The 14,665-nt window shown below is 36.4% G+C and overlaps 4 protein-coding genes across 4 annotated transcripts; 3 read left to right on the top strand and 1 right to left on the bottom strand.

Moving 5' to 3' along the window:
- The first annotated feature begins 47 nt into the window (after positions 1 to 47).
- Positions 48 to 1,535, top strand: LOC109581659 (uncharacterized). The gene is made up of 4 exons (XM_019995972.1): positions 48 to 380; positions 475 to 554; positions 602 to 836; positions 1,084 to 1,535. Exons 1-4 carry the CDS (start codon positions 254 to 256, stop codon positions 1,518 to 1,520), a joined length of 879 nt encoding a protein of 292 aa, XP_019851531.1. The 5' UTR covers positions 48 to 253; the 3' UTR covers positions 1,521 to 1,535.
- A 2,062-nt stretch (positions 1,536 to 3,597) lies between these two features.
- LOC100636324 (rRNA 2'-O-methyltransferase fibrillarin-like) lies at positions 3,598 to 5,293 on the bottom strand. Its single transcript, XM_019995967.1, has 8 exons — positions 5,272 to 5,293; positions 4,971 to 5,084; positions 4,732 to 4,919; positions 4,503 to 4,682; positions 4,325 to 4,457; positions 3,968 to 4,080; positions 3,735 to 3,880; positions 3,598 to 3,686 (listed from the first exon to the last, which is right to left on the bottom strand). The coding sequence occupies exons 1-8, from the start codon at positions 5,276 to 5,278 to the stop codon at positions 3,662 to 3,664; spliced, it is 906 nt and encodes a 301-aa protein (XP_019851526.1). The 5' UTR covers positions 5,279 to 5,293; the 3' UTR covers positions 3,598 to 3,661.
- Positions 5,294 to 5,343: 50 nt separating this feature from the next.
- On the top strand, positions 5,344 to 11,117 carry LOC100636198 (dual specificity tyrosine-phosphorylation-regulated kinase 1B-like). The gene is made up of 8 exons (XM_003386289.2): positions 5,344 to 5,790; positions 6,336 to 6,529; positions 7,383 to 7,574; positions 7,681 to 7,828; positions 8,000 to 8,286; positions 8,838 to 8,984; positions 9,720 to 9,860; positions 9,948 to 11,117. Exons 2-8 carry the CDS (start codon positions 6,338 to 6,340, stop codon positions 10,947 to 10,949), a joined length of 2,109 nt encoding a protein of 702 aa, XP_003386337.2. The 5' UTR covers positions 5,344 to 5,790; positions 6,336 to 6,337; the 3' UTR covers positions 10,950 to 11,117.
- A 263-nt stretch (positions 11,118 to 11,380) lies between these two features.
- LOC109581645 (uncharacterized) lies at positions 11,381 to 13,622 on the top strand. The gene is made up of 16 exons (XM_019995933.1): positions 11,381 to 11,524; positions 11,569 to 11,624; positions 11,683 to 11,801; positions 11,854 to 11,901; positions 11,960 to 12,043; positions 12,105 to 12,187; positions 12,234 to 12,315; positions 12,359 to 12,617; positions 12,684 to 12,776; positions 12,829 to 12,917; positions 12,972 to 13,055; positions 13,099 to 13,165; positions 13,210 to 13,244; positions 13,285 to 13,338; positions 13,383 to 13,456; positions 13,511 to 13,622. Exons 1-16 carry the CDS (start codon positions 11,427 to 11,429, stop codon positions 13,581 to 13,583), a joined length of 1,398 nt encoding a protein of 465 aa, XP_019851492.1. The 5' UTR covers positions 11,381 to 11,426; the 3' UTR covers positions 13,584 to 13,622.
- Positions 13,623 to 14,665: the final 1,043 nt, after the last annotated feature.

Genomic DNA, 14,665 nt, shown 5'->3' with positions numbered 1-14,665 from the left:
CACTAGCAAGCAATGCAGCAACACTTACACTTTATGGTATACATTCTATTGTCCTAATATTCCAAAACGTGTGCTGTTTGTTTGTTTAGGTCCACCAGATCCAGTGTTTGGTTTCAATTCTTCTATCTCTGGCATTCACTCTTTTAATCTCTCATGGATTCCAATTTCCTTCTCCTTTCCATTCAACTACTCTATCTCGATTAGACCCACTGCCAGTAAAGCTACTATTGAGAATGTTCTCCTAAATCAGAATATGACGAGTTACATTTACAAGGGCAACACAAGTCTTGAGTGTGAAGAGTACAACTTTACTATAAGGACAGTCAATGGAGCTGGCAGCAGTAATGAGTCAGGAGTTCTCACATTAACACTACCTGATGGTGAGTCTACATGTATATATGATGTAGTCTGTTATTAGTTTATAGATGATTCAATGTGTCATATATGAAGTTCATTTCTCTCTCCTTCTCACAGTTCCTAGTACTACAACTATTAATAGTTCATTGGTCTCTTTTGACTCTAATGCCACTCCATTAATAACACTCACCTTCAATGTAATTGAATTGTCTTAATAATAAGTAAAATCTACTCTCTCCTCCAGGCTCCTATAACATGCACTGTTTATCCAGTCATTTTCTATTCTCTTATGCTAAGAGTTCAATATTCTTCTAATAATATTTCGTTGATGATTCCAGTTGAAAACACCCAATTACATGATAGTAAAGGCATTATCTCTTTCAGTAATGGTAGTATAGAGTATGATGAAGATTATATGGTATCTATTGCTGCTGTGAATGATGTTGGTGTTTCAGAGGCTAGCCCAGAAAGGAGAATAAGTTAGTCTATATGCATGGAATAACTTGTTGCATGTGTACTGATACAACAACAGATATTGTTTAGTCTAGAGTAAGTTTCATTGAATAAATTATCAAATGAATAACAGATTGTCCCCTTTCAAAAAAAAAACATCTACTGCATTACTCAGTGATGTGGAGGTATATGCCTTGATCACTTGTGTATTTAAATTCAATAATCAATTCTCTTGCTACTATTAAAGCTCATTTCTCTAAATTTCTCCATTAGTTACATCAAGTCTTCAAAGCATTAGTGCTTCACTCCATGGCTATCAACTGAGAATTATTTGTCATTTTGCTAATGGCAGGCTATCGACTGGTTGCTTTGTAATTGTTGCTCTAGTGAATGAAACAGAATTAATCAGTGAGAGTATTATTCGACCTCAACTTGATTCCTTAACCTCAAACACAACCATTACATTGACCATGGATCATCTTCATCTCCCATTGGTTGTTATTGGAAGTGATTACAACAATCCTGCAGATATTGGGCTCGTTAGAATTACAGCAACTCCTTTATTAATCAGTGGTCCTGCAGATCCAAATGACACTGTTATCCCTAATACTCCTACATCTATCATTACTACATCAGTTACTCCTAGCATATCAACTGCTACTGGTTCTATCATTAATACTCCTACCACTACACCTCAAACTTCAGGTTAATGTTATTGTTTTTATTTTTCAGTTTATTTTCTGTTTATAATTATAGGATTATCAGGTGGGGCTATTGCTGGTATAGCAATCAGTATATTTATATTACTGATACTAGTTATAATACTTATCATTACTGTTCTACAATGTCTTTACTTCAAAAAAAGTATGTAGTAAGTATTTATATTTATATTACTCGTTTTGATTCAGAAAATAAAAAATCTGCTCATGAAAAAGAAATGACAGTTTTAGGTAATATATCATCAATTCCTTCAGTACCTAATGAAGCATATGCAGCAGTTGATTCAATTGTTAATGTACAAGAGAATGTGGCATATTCTTTACCTGCAGGACACACCATTACTGCAGCTAGTCCTCCTACTGGATCATCAACTGCTCCGACTGCTGACTATTAATTTTTAAATCATTGAGTAAATGGGAGAAAGTTTGCAATTTTACACAATTCTTGAGCAAGCGCCTCAATTGCAAGAACAATTATATTAAAATAATGTTAACTAATTTACGATAACAATAGTAACAAAATGGTAATTGGTAATTACCATTTTTACACCCAGCCCACACTCACATTCACCATACCTTAGAGCCAGCCTCCTACATTTCCTGCAATGTTATCTTCTTTTCTTGTTGATCATGTACCATCTGTTTTAGCTTCTGATTAGCTATAGTGTGTTCTTTTGTTCTAGCTCGTTCTTCATTATTGAGAGTCTAGCTTGTAATTCTTCCATTTGTTTCAGTCTCTCTCCCGTAGAAATATACAATAAATATACCACTAGATCTACTACATGCACATATATATCACGTACATGTATATTCTTTATAGTCTCCTGCAGTTAATCCTCCTTACTAATGTTAACTGTATGATTAAATCTCTGATGATAGTTTTACTTTAAGGACACAAACTAATTTTAAAAATGTCAATGATACAAAAAATAGGAACATAACATAGCAAAGAAAAATAAAATCACCAATAACATCAATACTCTTTCCACGTGCTGAAAGTGTTGCTGATTCAGATTTTCTATTAGTTTACAAAAAGTAGTAACCATGTGTTCATCATATGAAGCTTCATGTCCTTTGGCTTTCGCTCCTTTCTCTCTTTTTCGAAGACCATTATCTTCCTTAACAGCAGTTGTCTTATTGATACTATGAATGTATGCATCATTTATTCCGTGTGCATTTAATTGCTGAGTCCCTTCAACTTCCTCTTCTCTCTCCTCATGGTTGTTGGTATTATTGGTAATGTTAACCTCATTTGATGAGGTTTGCTGCTGCTCAGGCCTAGAATGCATTACGGAAGTAGAAATGGAACTATGGGTAGAGAGAGAATCGTCGTCATGAGGTACGGTTTGATTTGAAACTAGAGCGGGAAAGGGCATAACGGGTGTTTCTTCATGGCTTTCATTATGACTTTCGTCATGATGACCATTAGTGGTACAAGAACCACTCATGTCATATTTAAAGAAGATTTTTTGTTTGGGATCACTGTTTACTTGGCCACTCCATGATGGTAATGTGCCTGTAGAAAGATTTCTTTCCCAGCGGTTTGGATCATTTAGCAGAGGAGTGTTATGCTGCAATGATGGAGGTGATATGCTTGGTACTAAAGGTGTAGGTTGTTGGGGTGGAGCAGGTTTTGTAAGTCTGAATTCTATTCTTGCTCGTTTTTGAATCTTCTCTTCCCATCTCTTACGCAGTTCTTCTGCAATATCAGGCTTCTTTAACATCTCAAGTACTTCCAGGAATTTCAAACAGTGCTCCCGCAACTGGTAAACCTCATCGAATCGTTCTATACAGTTTTTATAGTCTTCCAAAATGGCGTCGAAGTCAACATTTCGAGCGACATTTTCACCCGGTATAAGAGCCTTTTGACACAACAAACGATAAAATGAAGGAAGTACAGGTGAGACTGCTTCTTGAAGCTCTTTGCTAGACTCTCCCAAAACGTTTTCGAACATTCTCTTTGCTGCTGTAAGTGATACATTGACTCCCTGCATGTTTGCTATAATTAGTCACTAAGGAATGAATGAATTAAACGACCTGTGCTTCGCTAATAATGATGTAATAATTATGTAAAGGTGGGGCTTGGGTTAGTTAGTAGTAATTAATGGTAAATTAAAATAATAATAAATCAGTTATGTTATTGATTTCTTGATAGGCCTAAAGAATTAGAATGATTGTACCACAGACAGAATAAACGAGACCCACCTAAATACCCCGACCACAACCGCATGATCACGCTCATAAGGCTCTAATGTGATTTGCTCTTTAGGCCTTAGATTGTCAGCCTGCAACTTCTTCACTTCCCCAGCAAACACCTTAGTAGGTTCAGCAGTACTGTCTATACAATTGGCCTATATAAACAACTGAGTAATTTAAACTAGCAGAGCAGCTGCAGGTATACTGCCTGTAATTTGAAATATTTAAGTTTTCTTCATTACCTTAATGGAGATGACAAAGTGTCCCTGGTTCTTTAAAAAGTGAAGAGCGTTGATACCGACTATCCTAGCCTGATCGGGCTGAGCAACGTCAGCAAATATTGTATCCACCATACCTTGAAATAAATGAAATCACATTTAACATTAATTCAACATAATAATAATAATAATAATTCTATCTGATGTGTAGGTTGCTTATGAAGATGTATCTCAGTATAAAATGGACTGGGTACACAAAGTCGTTACAACCATTTACTATCCGTTGCCCATCTGGGTGAACAGCCACTTTAAAGACTACCACCAAAGAGACAACGGGTTAAATATGAGCCATATCCATTTATTATTTAAAGCCACACCTACCCATTAGCATCCTGTATTTGTGTGGGTGTCTAGCGTCCTCAATGATTGGGATGATGTTTGTCCGTTTCTTAGCAACGTTGATTAGGTCCCGCCCACTTCTATGAGAGAACTCCACAGCATAGACAAGACCATCCTAGTTCAAATACATAAACTACACCTATAAACCAGACCCACTCACAGGTCCAACGATATCCGATACATGTGACACTGTAGTACCGGAGGCGGCTCCAAGGTACAGAACCTTTGAACCAGGACCTATGTGTATGTTATCAACTCCACCCAAAATGGCCGCCGCAAGTTTGCTCCGAAAAGGATTCCATACTCTGTACTCAACTTTATCAGTTGATCCTTCAACTCCCTATAAAGGAGAAGAGATAAAACAATATGGCGGATCAGTTGATGATTACAGATTCAACGCTAATCCTCTTTTCTCCGTAAATGGCTTCTCCAGGGACCATGTTCTTGGTAACAAGAGCGTCCTCTTTCCCACGGCATATAAACACTCCCTCGTGTCTGTGAGGCTCAATCACCACCTTCTTCCCTCCTCTCATTCCTCCTCCTCCTCTGCCTCTCCCTCGTCCTGGACTCTTAAACCCTTTATTAATAATATTTAATTAATTAATCGTAAGTTATTAATTGATGTTACCTCCTCTTCCTCCGCCCCCTCCTCCTCCCCTCCCTCCTCTAAATCCTCCTCTCCCTCCACCTCGTCCTCCCCTTCCTCCTCCTCTACCACCTCGTCCGCCACCTCTATCGTAACCTAAAAATTAAAAAAATTACATTAAAATCAGTATTATGAGATATCGTTAAAATATTTTAAAGTTAAATAAGCCTATAGATATGCAATAATACAGTAACCACAAAAACATTAAAATATAGAGAATACAGTCAATAATGAACACAAAATACATTACATTACAATGGCAGCTATAATGTGAATCACTCACTTGGCATGGTCTCTCAAGTGACAAGTGTGCTCACAATGTGTCACGTGGTTTCTGCGCATGCGCACTAGAGCAGCATCTTTGGTGGTTAAATGGCCGAACCTCTTCCTTCCCTCATAAACTGACCGCCATTTCTCCTCCTCTTCCTTCCTTCACTTGAATCACTTCATCTCCTCCTTGAGGCGAGTCGAGTCTGTCCTTCTTCCTTCTTGCCCCATCATTCCTCCTCCTACACTTTTGGTTCCTTCTGTGTGTTTAGCCACACACTAATCTCAGCACTGGTTTCTGCTCCTCACCAATTTGGCGCGCTAATATCCCCCAAACACACATTAAGGAGAAAGAGCTCTTGCTGTAGTCCTGGGAGACAGATAAAGAACCCTTTTGCCACCACAGAGGACTAGGGAGATTAAACAGGACTATATATTTAAATTGGTTCTCTTTCTATCTCTCCCTTTCTTGCTGTTCAGGAGCTTGCTTGGTTTGTTTTTGTGAAGAGAAGCCTCCTCTCCTCTCTCTTTGAAGGTAGGCTTTAAAAGGGTTGGAAGGGGTAGGTATTTGTGTTTAATGGTAGGTGATAAGTAGCGATACTGTATGACCAGTGTATGTGAGTAATTAGCAACTTATAACAAAATAAAATAAATCATTTCTCTCCCTCTCTCTCTCTCTCTTGGTATATTGCTGCAATCCTCTTCTCTCTCTCTTTTAATTATGTACATGTACATGTGTGGGTGTTGTGCCAGTTTTTGGTGGGGCTACTTATCTTACCAGAACAAGAGCTAATTGAAACTGTGGCAGGAACTATGAACAGTCTTTGTAGTGGGGGGACCATGCACTCCTGGCAGTGTATAACATACTGTTCATATATCTCTTTCTCTCTATGTTTTGTCTCCATGGTGGTGGTATTTATAATGTGGGGTAGAGATGAGGCATTGTGTGTGAGTGTGTGTGTTCATTTTGTTTTGTGATTCCTTTGGTTGTTTGTTAAACACACACTACCTCATGTCTCATTACAGCAAGACTGTATGTAAATATTTAAACTTGATCTCTCTCACTCTCTCTCCCTCCAGTTATGGCTCATTATTACCACACTAGATCTGGTGTCTATCATAAAAGAAGCCAAGATGTTATGGATGGCAGTAGCAGCGACTCTTCACTGCAACAGCATCATTCTCATTCTTCCTCTGATCCAAGACAACAACATGTCTCTGTTGTAAAGAAACTAACTGTGGACCTCATTAAGACTTATAGGACTATCAACGAGGTATTTATTTATTTATAAAATCACCTAAATATATTTATTTATATTTTAACTCATGTATTTTGAATGAACCAACTACTATGGACTAAAGGCCTTTAGTTATTGATATCCTGCCCACATTATTTGATTAAAAACTGGCACTAAATGATCCTGTCTTAGTGTCTTTATATTGTTAAATGTACTGGCCCATTTATAAAGAACACACACACACATTCCCTGTAGTATAGTAATATGTACTTGTACATGTACTCAGAAACTTGTACAGGGTAATTTCATGTGTCCTAAAAATGACTCCATCATTCTGCTGACACAAGATGAGAACTTTATTGTTATAATGTGTCCTAATGACTGTTTGATGAAAACACACAGTGAGAGGGCCATTATTCCACACTCTGTGTGTGTAATAGGATATGGTGCATGTCTATCACATGTGTATAATCTATTCCCCTGGTAGCAGCTGTTGGTATTGTTTGAATATCAGTTTTAATGATATTCATAGCCCTTTTACCATATTTGGTCAATATTTGTGTATCTGTCCTTGCATCACATGATCCATTCAATAGTGTGGGAGGCGGGATAGTATCAGCTGTTACTACAGTTATCAATACAGACAGTACTGCTAGTACATTATCACTAATAGTACTGAGAGCGCTAGTATACGCATATCTTTGTGATTGTTATCTTGGGGTTTTCTATTCCATATAGCGTGTATGCTAATGTGCTAGTGTTTATTTGGCTTTCTGACTGATCCTGTTTACTTATGAGTTGGCCTTTCCTTTCTATGTCTTAATATCTCTCTCTCTCCTCTCTCTCTCTCACACACACACACACTCTCTCTCTCTCCCCTTCTCCCTAGGTTTATTATAAAAAGAGGCGTATTTCTGACAGAACTGATCAGTCAAACGGGGCAGGTGCTAGTTCTAGTCGAAGGTCCATTAAATCTGAGCAGTACGATGATGAGAATCACGACTATAAAGTAAAGCCAGGAGAAAGATGGCTGGACAGATATGAAATAGACTCACTTATTGGTAAAGGATCTTTTGGACAGGTGAGGGCGTTCAAATAATACATTAATATTAATAAATAGTTATTAATAATTAATATTTTGTTATTAATAGTTAGTTTATTAATAGTTATTCATATTGTTTTTTTAGGTCGTTAAAGCTTTTGATCTAGAAGAGAGAGAGTGGGTAGCCATTAAAGTAATAAAGAACAAGAGAGCGTTTTACCAGCAGGCCCTGATAGAGAAAAGATTACTGGAGCTACTAAACAGCAGGGACCCCGAGGGGAAATATTATATAGGTAAGGGAGTCACTTTTTACCCATTACCCAGTCAAATTTTATGGGCTCCACCATCAAAATTACAAATATTTTATTGTTAGTAGTAGTAACACACACACACACATGTATTATTATCATTGAGTTACTTTCACTTTCTGTTTATATTATTCAACTATCCTTGTCTGTTTTTAGTTTCCCTCAAAAGATCTTTCACTTTCAGAGGCCATCTTTGTTTTGTTTTCGAACTTCTCTCCTACAATCTCTATGAATTATTGCGCAATACTAACTTCAGGGGCGTGTCACTCAATCTGACTCGGAAGTTTGCTCAGCAGCTGTGCACTGCCCTCCTCTTTCTCTCGACTCATGATATCAACGTGATTCATTGTGATCTTAAACCTGAGAATATCCTCCTCTGCAATCCTAAGAGAAGTGCCATTAGGATCGTGGACTTTGGTAGCTCTTGTCAAGTCGGAAGCAGAGTATGTCATTATTAATAATTATTAACATATTTATTATCCTTGTTATTTAAATATGTTTTATTAAACTATTTCTTCATTAATTTTTGCTAAATATTACACTTCTTTAAATATGATGGAGTTACTCTTGTGTTAAGTTATTTATTGTCATTTAGTCTGTGTATTAAATACTGTACATGTAAAAGTATGTGTATAGTATCAAGTAGACTGTGTATCATGTGGTATTTATGGGCAGTAGAGGATGTCATTGTGTGTTTTGTGTAGTTTGTAAACATTAATAAGCTTTTACAGTATAAGGAGTAACACCTGTTGTTACTGCTCCATCACTTAACGATGACCTCACTACATGTAGTATGTAGTATATGTATCCACATTTAGTATGTATGATAGGTATAATATATGTATTATGTGTATTGACTGCAGTGTGTGTCAGTCTCCTACACTTTATGTGTGTGTGTCTATTAATGACTGCCTTTGATCTTCTTTCACTCCTACTCCCTCCCTCTCTCTCTCTCTCTCTCCCTCTCTCTCTCTCTCTCCCTCTCTCTCATTAGATGTTCCAGTACATTCAGAGTCGGTTCTATAGATCCCCTGAGGTCCTGTTAGGGATACCCTATGACCTAGCTATAGACATGTGGAGTTTAGGTTGTATATTAGTTGAGATGCACACTGGGGAGCCTCTCTTCAGTGGGAAGGATGAGGTGAGACTATTGCATGTATATGTGTCTGGAAATGTAATTAGAATGGAGAATTCTCACCTTTTTATTTTTGGCAAAATTTGGCCAAAGTCCCTGTACTATAGTACAGGGACTTTGACCCGATTTTAGAGCAACTTTAAAGGTTCGTAAAAAATCCAAATTTGATCAGAATCAGCTCAAACTTTCTACAAAACTTAAGAACATGTATATGTACCAGAAAACATTATAAAAATGGAGAATTTTCTCCTTTTCATTTTTGGTGAAATTTGGCCAAAGACCCTGTACTATAGTACAGGGACTTTGACCTGATTTTGGAGCAACTTTAAAAATTTGTAAAAAATTCAATTTTGATTGGAATCTGTTCAAACTTGAAACACAACATAAGAACATGTATATGTATTAGGAAATGTAATAAAATTGACGAATTTTCTCCTTTTCATTTTTGGTGAAATTCGGCCAAAATCCCTGTACTATAGTACAGGGACTTTGACCCGATTTTGGAGCAACTTCAAAAAATTTGTAAAAAAAATTCAATTTTGATCAGAATCAGCTGAAACTTTCTACACAACTTAAGAACATGTATATGTATCAGAAAACATTATAAAAACAAAAAAAATTATCAGGGCCATTTTTGTCAACAAAACCTGTACTGTAGTACAAGATGATATACAGTACATAACATTATTATTATAAAGGTATAATATGATCATTATTGCATTCTTCATTATGTACCTACAGATTGATCAGATGAGTAAGATTGTTGAGGTCCTCGGTATTCCTCCTCCTCACGTACTGGAGCGCTCAGCAAGACGGGACAGGTTCTTTGAACGAGAGTCTGGAGGTACCTGGGTACTGAAGAGACAGAGGGACGGCCGAAAAGTAAATACGATGACTATTTTAGATGTGTATAATTTTAATTTAAATTTTAAATGCTTGGATTGTTTTAAATTTTAAATTTAATTTTAGGATCACCACAGGCGTCCTGGCAGTCGTTCCTTATACGAAATACTGGGAGGGGACAAGGGAGGACCAGGGGGGCTGAGGAAAGGAGACTCTGGCCACACCCCCAATGACTATTATAAGTTTCGTGATCTAGTCCTCCAAATGTTGGACTATGACCCTGAGACTCGGATAAAACCTCTCGCTGCTCTTAAGCACCCGTTCTTCCGTAAAGAAGCTCGTTTATCCCAATCCTCTGAAAATGGCAGTCAATATTCATCGACCACACCCACCCAGACTATCGGACTGACCTCCTCATCCTCTCAACCAATAGACTCCTTCGTCATATCACAGGAGATAGTTGCCATGGAAACAAACCACACCCACCCACCCCCAGGGCTGGGAGAGCTGATACCAGGCCGACACATTCACCTTCAAAACCTCTCACCTCCAGAGACTCACGACACTTCCTTATATGGAGGTAATAACGGCAGAGGTGTCGTTGGGTCTAGCGGTACACTGGGCAGTGGTACTTTTAGTAACAGTGGGTCGTTTGGGTCAGCTATGGACATTGGTCAACCACAGCAACCAGTAGCCATGACAATGGAGGCTAGCTCATCTCTTCATCAGGTAACGGGTAGCCATAGACCTCACTCAGGGAGGAAAGGGGAAGGAGGAGAGAGAAAGCGAGGTCCCTCTCCTAATGCGTCACTCCATAATGGAGGAGGAGTTCAAGTGTTTTATGGAACTAACTCTCTCTTCCCTCAATCCTCTGATAGTAACTTCTCCTTTCAAATGAGTCCCTCCTCCTCCTCTAAAGGGGGAGGGGCTCATGTTCCTCATCATGTGACCGAGAGGGAGGGTGTTCGTACCAGGAGTGGAGCTGGGTCTAATAGCAGGAACCAAAAGTCTTATAGACACCATCATCATCATCATCACCATCGGAGGACACACCCCTCAGAGGGAGGGGCTAGTGGTAGTCATGATGACCAGGGAGGATCTATGGTTGGTGTGACAGTACATCAGTGATTAATTTAGTTGTTGTTATTATTATTATTATATTTATTCTCTTACAATATATATATCTATACTAATCCTTTTCTATATCATATACTATATACATTCTCTCTCTCTCTCTTAAAATCATTCTTCATGCCTTTTTTATTATTTTGATCATTAACCAACTACTACTGATAATTGGTGAAAGAATTACATATTTAGCTAGTCATTGGTCATTCTACAAAGCAAATGACCATTATTGTGTAAAAATGAGCAAATAGTGCCTCTTTGATGTTCATTCATGATTTCTTAGAGTTACATGGGAATGGACTTCCTTTGAATGTCAGTAATTCTTTCTTATCAATTATTAGCACTTCATTATTAGCATCAAAGTATTCTCTTGTGAGAAGGAGTTCCCTTTAATGATATTTATTACAAGTCATGATTCTGTTCTTGTTTTTTGAAGATTAACATTTCTTTACAGTCTGTCTTCTGCTTGCAGTAAGTATGGCTACAGAGGACACTCCGTTATATTTTCATGATGGAGACATCATTCAACTTTACTGTCCACTTGAGTCTGGCTATGTGTACAGTGAACCTAACAGGTAAGTGTAATACCTGCTCATAATTAAAGTAATAATAATCATAGTACTTCTGACCTTGATTTGAGCATTGTTTCAAAAGAAAAGATCAAAGTTGCTGACTGTAAGAATTTTAATTTATTTTGACTCAGCTATTTATAGAAAATTTACTATATACATAGTTGCTGCATTTAGTATTACTCTTAAAAAGGAATCAGAAAATAAAGAAAAACACAGTTCAAGCAAAGAGAAAGCTAAAAGTGAAGAGACAGAAAAGATTGCTTATGGCAGTGTTATCTGTGTTAGTTGTTATGATCTTATTCATTAAACACTGCAATAATTATGGCATATAGGTGAAGCATCAAGCTTCTGATAAATTTTTGATAGCAAATGACGAAAATGTAAGTTCTATCTAAATTCTTTGTTGTGCCTGGTGATGGTAATTATTTGTATTTGTAGGAAGTGAAGCTATCATCATCTGATGATGCTAAAAGTTTGTTTAGAGTTGTTTCTCCTAACCACGAGTTAGAATGGGGTAATCTAGTAAGTGTGTATGTATATTTGCATGTAATTGTATACATCTGATTTATATTCATTTTTATAGCTAAAAGATAATGATCCAATAAAGCTTGAGTGTAATAGATCTAGTTTATTTGTGAATTTTAATTATGTACAAAAAAGAAAATGGTATGTAAAGAAACATACACTTATTTTCATGACATAATGCTTACAGCTATAAACCAACATTAAAAGCAAATGGAACTGTTTTTGATGTCCAAATGTATTGTCATAAACAGAATTCAAAAAGTATAAAGGTACTAATTGTTATGTAGACTAGTAATAATTGTAATCATATAGGGGGGCAGTCCAATCATTATATCTACTCTTCTGAATATTGAGGGATATCTGTGTGCTACAGGATCATTTTTTAGTAGCAAAATTGATGAGATTGAGAGTACCAGGCCTCTTGAAGAACCAAGTGCTTCTTATGGCCGCTCACTTGAAGAACCAACTGAACAACAGAGTGGGATAGAACAACAGAGCAGGATAGAACAACCTGATGAACAACCAAAGTACTCATTAACTAAAGAGGGTCATGGCAAGGAAGGGATGAAAGGTAATTGGCTAGCAAGCAGAAATAATTCACTAAAAGGTTGAGTTTAATCATCTTTTCTTACAATAGTTGATTTATGCAAATTCATGGAAGGATCATTTAAGAAGTTACCAGAATATGGTGATGCATTCTTTCAGCTAGAGAGAGTCTCTGGACCATTTGGTATAGCTATTACTAAAATTCTTTTATTTCTATGGCAACCTCGTGCATGTAGGTTCTCCAATTCTGTTTGGAGAGGAATGTCGAATTAAACAGTTGTTCAGCTTCAAGTATTTAGCTATCAAATCTAGCCCTGCCCAAAAGGTTGTTACCATTAATGTATTATGTGATTGTTTATTGGTCTTGTTCAATTCATAGGTTGTTCTTTGTGATTTTAATGAAGAAAATGAATCAAATGTGATTTTTAAAGTCTTGTCAGTTTCTGGGTCAATAGACCATGAGGTACTTGCATAAGAAAATTATTTATAAGTGTGATATTTCTTAGGAAGTATGTGATTTTGATAAAGTTACTTTTCAACATGTAAAAAGTTCAAAGTATTTATCTGTCGATTGTAAGTAATTACAGATTATATAGTAATAATGTTTAATATTACAGTGAGAATACGACATGGGCAAGGCAAACGTTTTGATGTAAGTTTTGTAAGCAATAAATTTTACCTTTTTTCTAAAGCTTACTGCTAATGAAGACTCGGGTGTGTTGCAAAGCCAATTTAAAGTGTTACAGGTCATTAATATTGTTGTTACAATAAACATAATTGATAAGTATAGGTTAAGAAGTATCTTTTGATGGATAGCTACTATGCTTTAGGGCTCAGCTCATTCTTGTATGACTCCTACATAATGTATGTAGCTAAAGTTTTGGTGATCACATCTTAACATATGACATATTTACTTAGGTTGCAAGACAAAGGCGAAACCTTAGTACCCATGTGTGTAATTCAAAACGAAATAGAAAAAAAGATGATTTAGTTAGAGGAGAAACAATGTAGAACTAGCTTTATATTCATGCTAAGAGTATAAAAGCTTTATTGCCGATTTTATTTTGAAAAGTTTTATTTCTAGAATTTGGGTGTTGTCATAAAAGAACTACTAGTAAAAAAGCAAGTTAAAAATCACCGGTATATAAATTAAATTATGTATACATAAATTAAATTATGTATACATAATTTACATGACATTTATTTTATGCCATAGTAAATGTTTTTATCTTTGTGTTACAAAAGTTTCTCAAGAAGAAGTGGTATGTAATTATAGTTATATGATCATCAATTTCTATACATGTACATAGGATAGTGAACCAACACAAACTATTGACCCGCACATTCAAAGTTTGCCTATAATATATGACCCAGTACAATCATATTAATGTGTAGAGAAAATATATGAAAAATCATTGGAACAGTCAGACACAGAAAAAGCCCCTACAATTCTTGTGGAACAATTTCATGACCTGAAGAATGCCTTTATGATTGATGCTAAACAATTATTGATGAAAGATGGTACAATTAATATTTTGAATAGTTATTATTTCAAAAGTAGGTAAATTTGAAAATGGCATTCAAAATATTATTGAGTGCCTTAAAAAGTATGCCAATAGAAGGCCAGCTAATGCTAATGAGCCTAGACCTGATCAAGTTTCTATTGACATGACTCATGGTGATGAGAATCAAAATAATGTGAATGACACTGATGTTTCTATAGGTCATAGGGATCCAACTGATTCTGAAGTGCATCAATTGCTATTACTACTTCATTTGCTTTTTACAAAGTACAAAGCTTTACCTGTGAATTCGAATGTAAGTACCAGAGCATATTTGCATTTTTAAGTTGTATTTTTAGAATCAAAGTTCAACCAGTAAATCTACTGGCACAAAGTAATCAGTAATTCAGTATGCATAAGTGCTGCCTATTTCTGTTTCAGCTTCCATAGCATGATTGTGATTATACTTCAAAATTTTTGTTTCCATAGTAATGAAATTGAGCTAACAGGATTCTGGTCACGTGGCCAGACTAGAGTACATGCATCTTCACACAAGACTTCTAAATGTCAC

This window comes from Amphimedon queenslandica, unplaced genomic scaffold (genome assembly GCF_000090795.2).
Source record: "Amphimedon queenslandica unplaced genomic scaffold, v1.1 AMPQUscaffold_13427, whole genome shotgun sequence".
NCBI classification, from domain to species: Eukaryota; Metazoa; Porifera; class Demospongiae; order Haplosclerida; family Niphatidae; genus Amphimedon; species Amphimedon queenslandica.
This window is presented reverse-complemented; position numbering and strand designations above follow the sequence as displayed.

What these genes read in the sequence shown, in the direction of transcription:
- LOC100636198 (XM_003386289.2), top strand. Translation starts at nt 6,338, where the DNA reads ATGGCTCATTATTACCACACTAGATCTGGTGTCTATCATAAAAGAAGC. An exon ending in CTTATAGGACTATCAACGAG is followed by an intron (nt 6,530 to 7,382) that starts GTATTTATTTAT and finishes CCTTCTCCCTAG; the next exon opens with GTTTATTATAAAAAGAGGCG. An exon ending in GTAAAGGATCTTTTGGACAG is followed by an intron (nt 7,575 to 7,680) that starts GTGAGGGCGTTC and finishes TTGTTTTTTTAG; the next exon opens with GTCGTTAAAGCTTTTGATCT.
- LOC100636324 (XM_019995967.1), bottom strand. An exon ending in TATCGGATATCGTTGGACCT is followed by an intron (nt 4,458 to 4,502) that starts GTGAGTGGGTCT and finishes TATTTGAACTAG; the next exon opens with GATGGTCTTGTCTATGCTGT. An exon ending in ACTTTGTCATCTCCATTAAG is followed by an intron (nt 3,881 to 3,967) that starts GTAATGAAGAAA and finishes TTGTTTATATAG; the next exon opens with GCCAATTGTATAGACAGTAC.
- LOC109581659 (XM_019995972.1), top strand. Translation starts at nt 254, where the DNA reads ATGACGAGTTACATTTACAAGGGCAACACAAGTCTTGAGTGTGAAGAG. An exon ending in TAATAACACTCACCTTCAAT is followed by an intron (nt 555 to 601) that starts GTAATTGAATTG and finishes TCTCTCCTCCAG; the next exon opens with GCTCCTATAACATGCACTGT. An exon ending in TAGCCCAGAAAGGAGAATAA is followed by an intron (nt 837 to 1,083) that starts GTTAGTCTATAT and finishes TTTCTCCATTAG; the next exon opens with TTACATCAAGTCTTCAAAGC.
- LOC109581645 (XM_019995933.1), top strand. Translation starts at nt 11,427, where the DNA reads ATGGCTACAGAGGACACTCCGTTATATTTTCATGATGGAGACATCATT. An exon ending in TGGCAAGGAAGGGATGAAAG is followed by an intron (nt 12,618 to 12,683) that starts GTAATTGGCTAG and finishes TTCTTACAATAG; the next exon opens with TTGATTTATGCAAATTCATG. An exon ending in CTGGGTCAATAGACCATGAG is followed by an intron (nt 13,056 to 13,098) that starts GTACTTGCATAA and finishes GATATTTCTTAG; the next exon opens with GAAGTATGTGATTTTGATAA.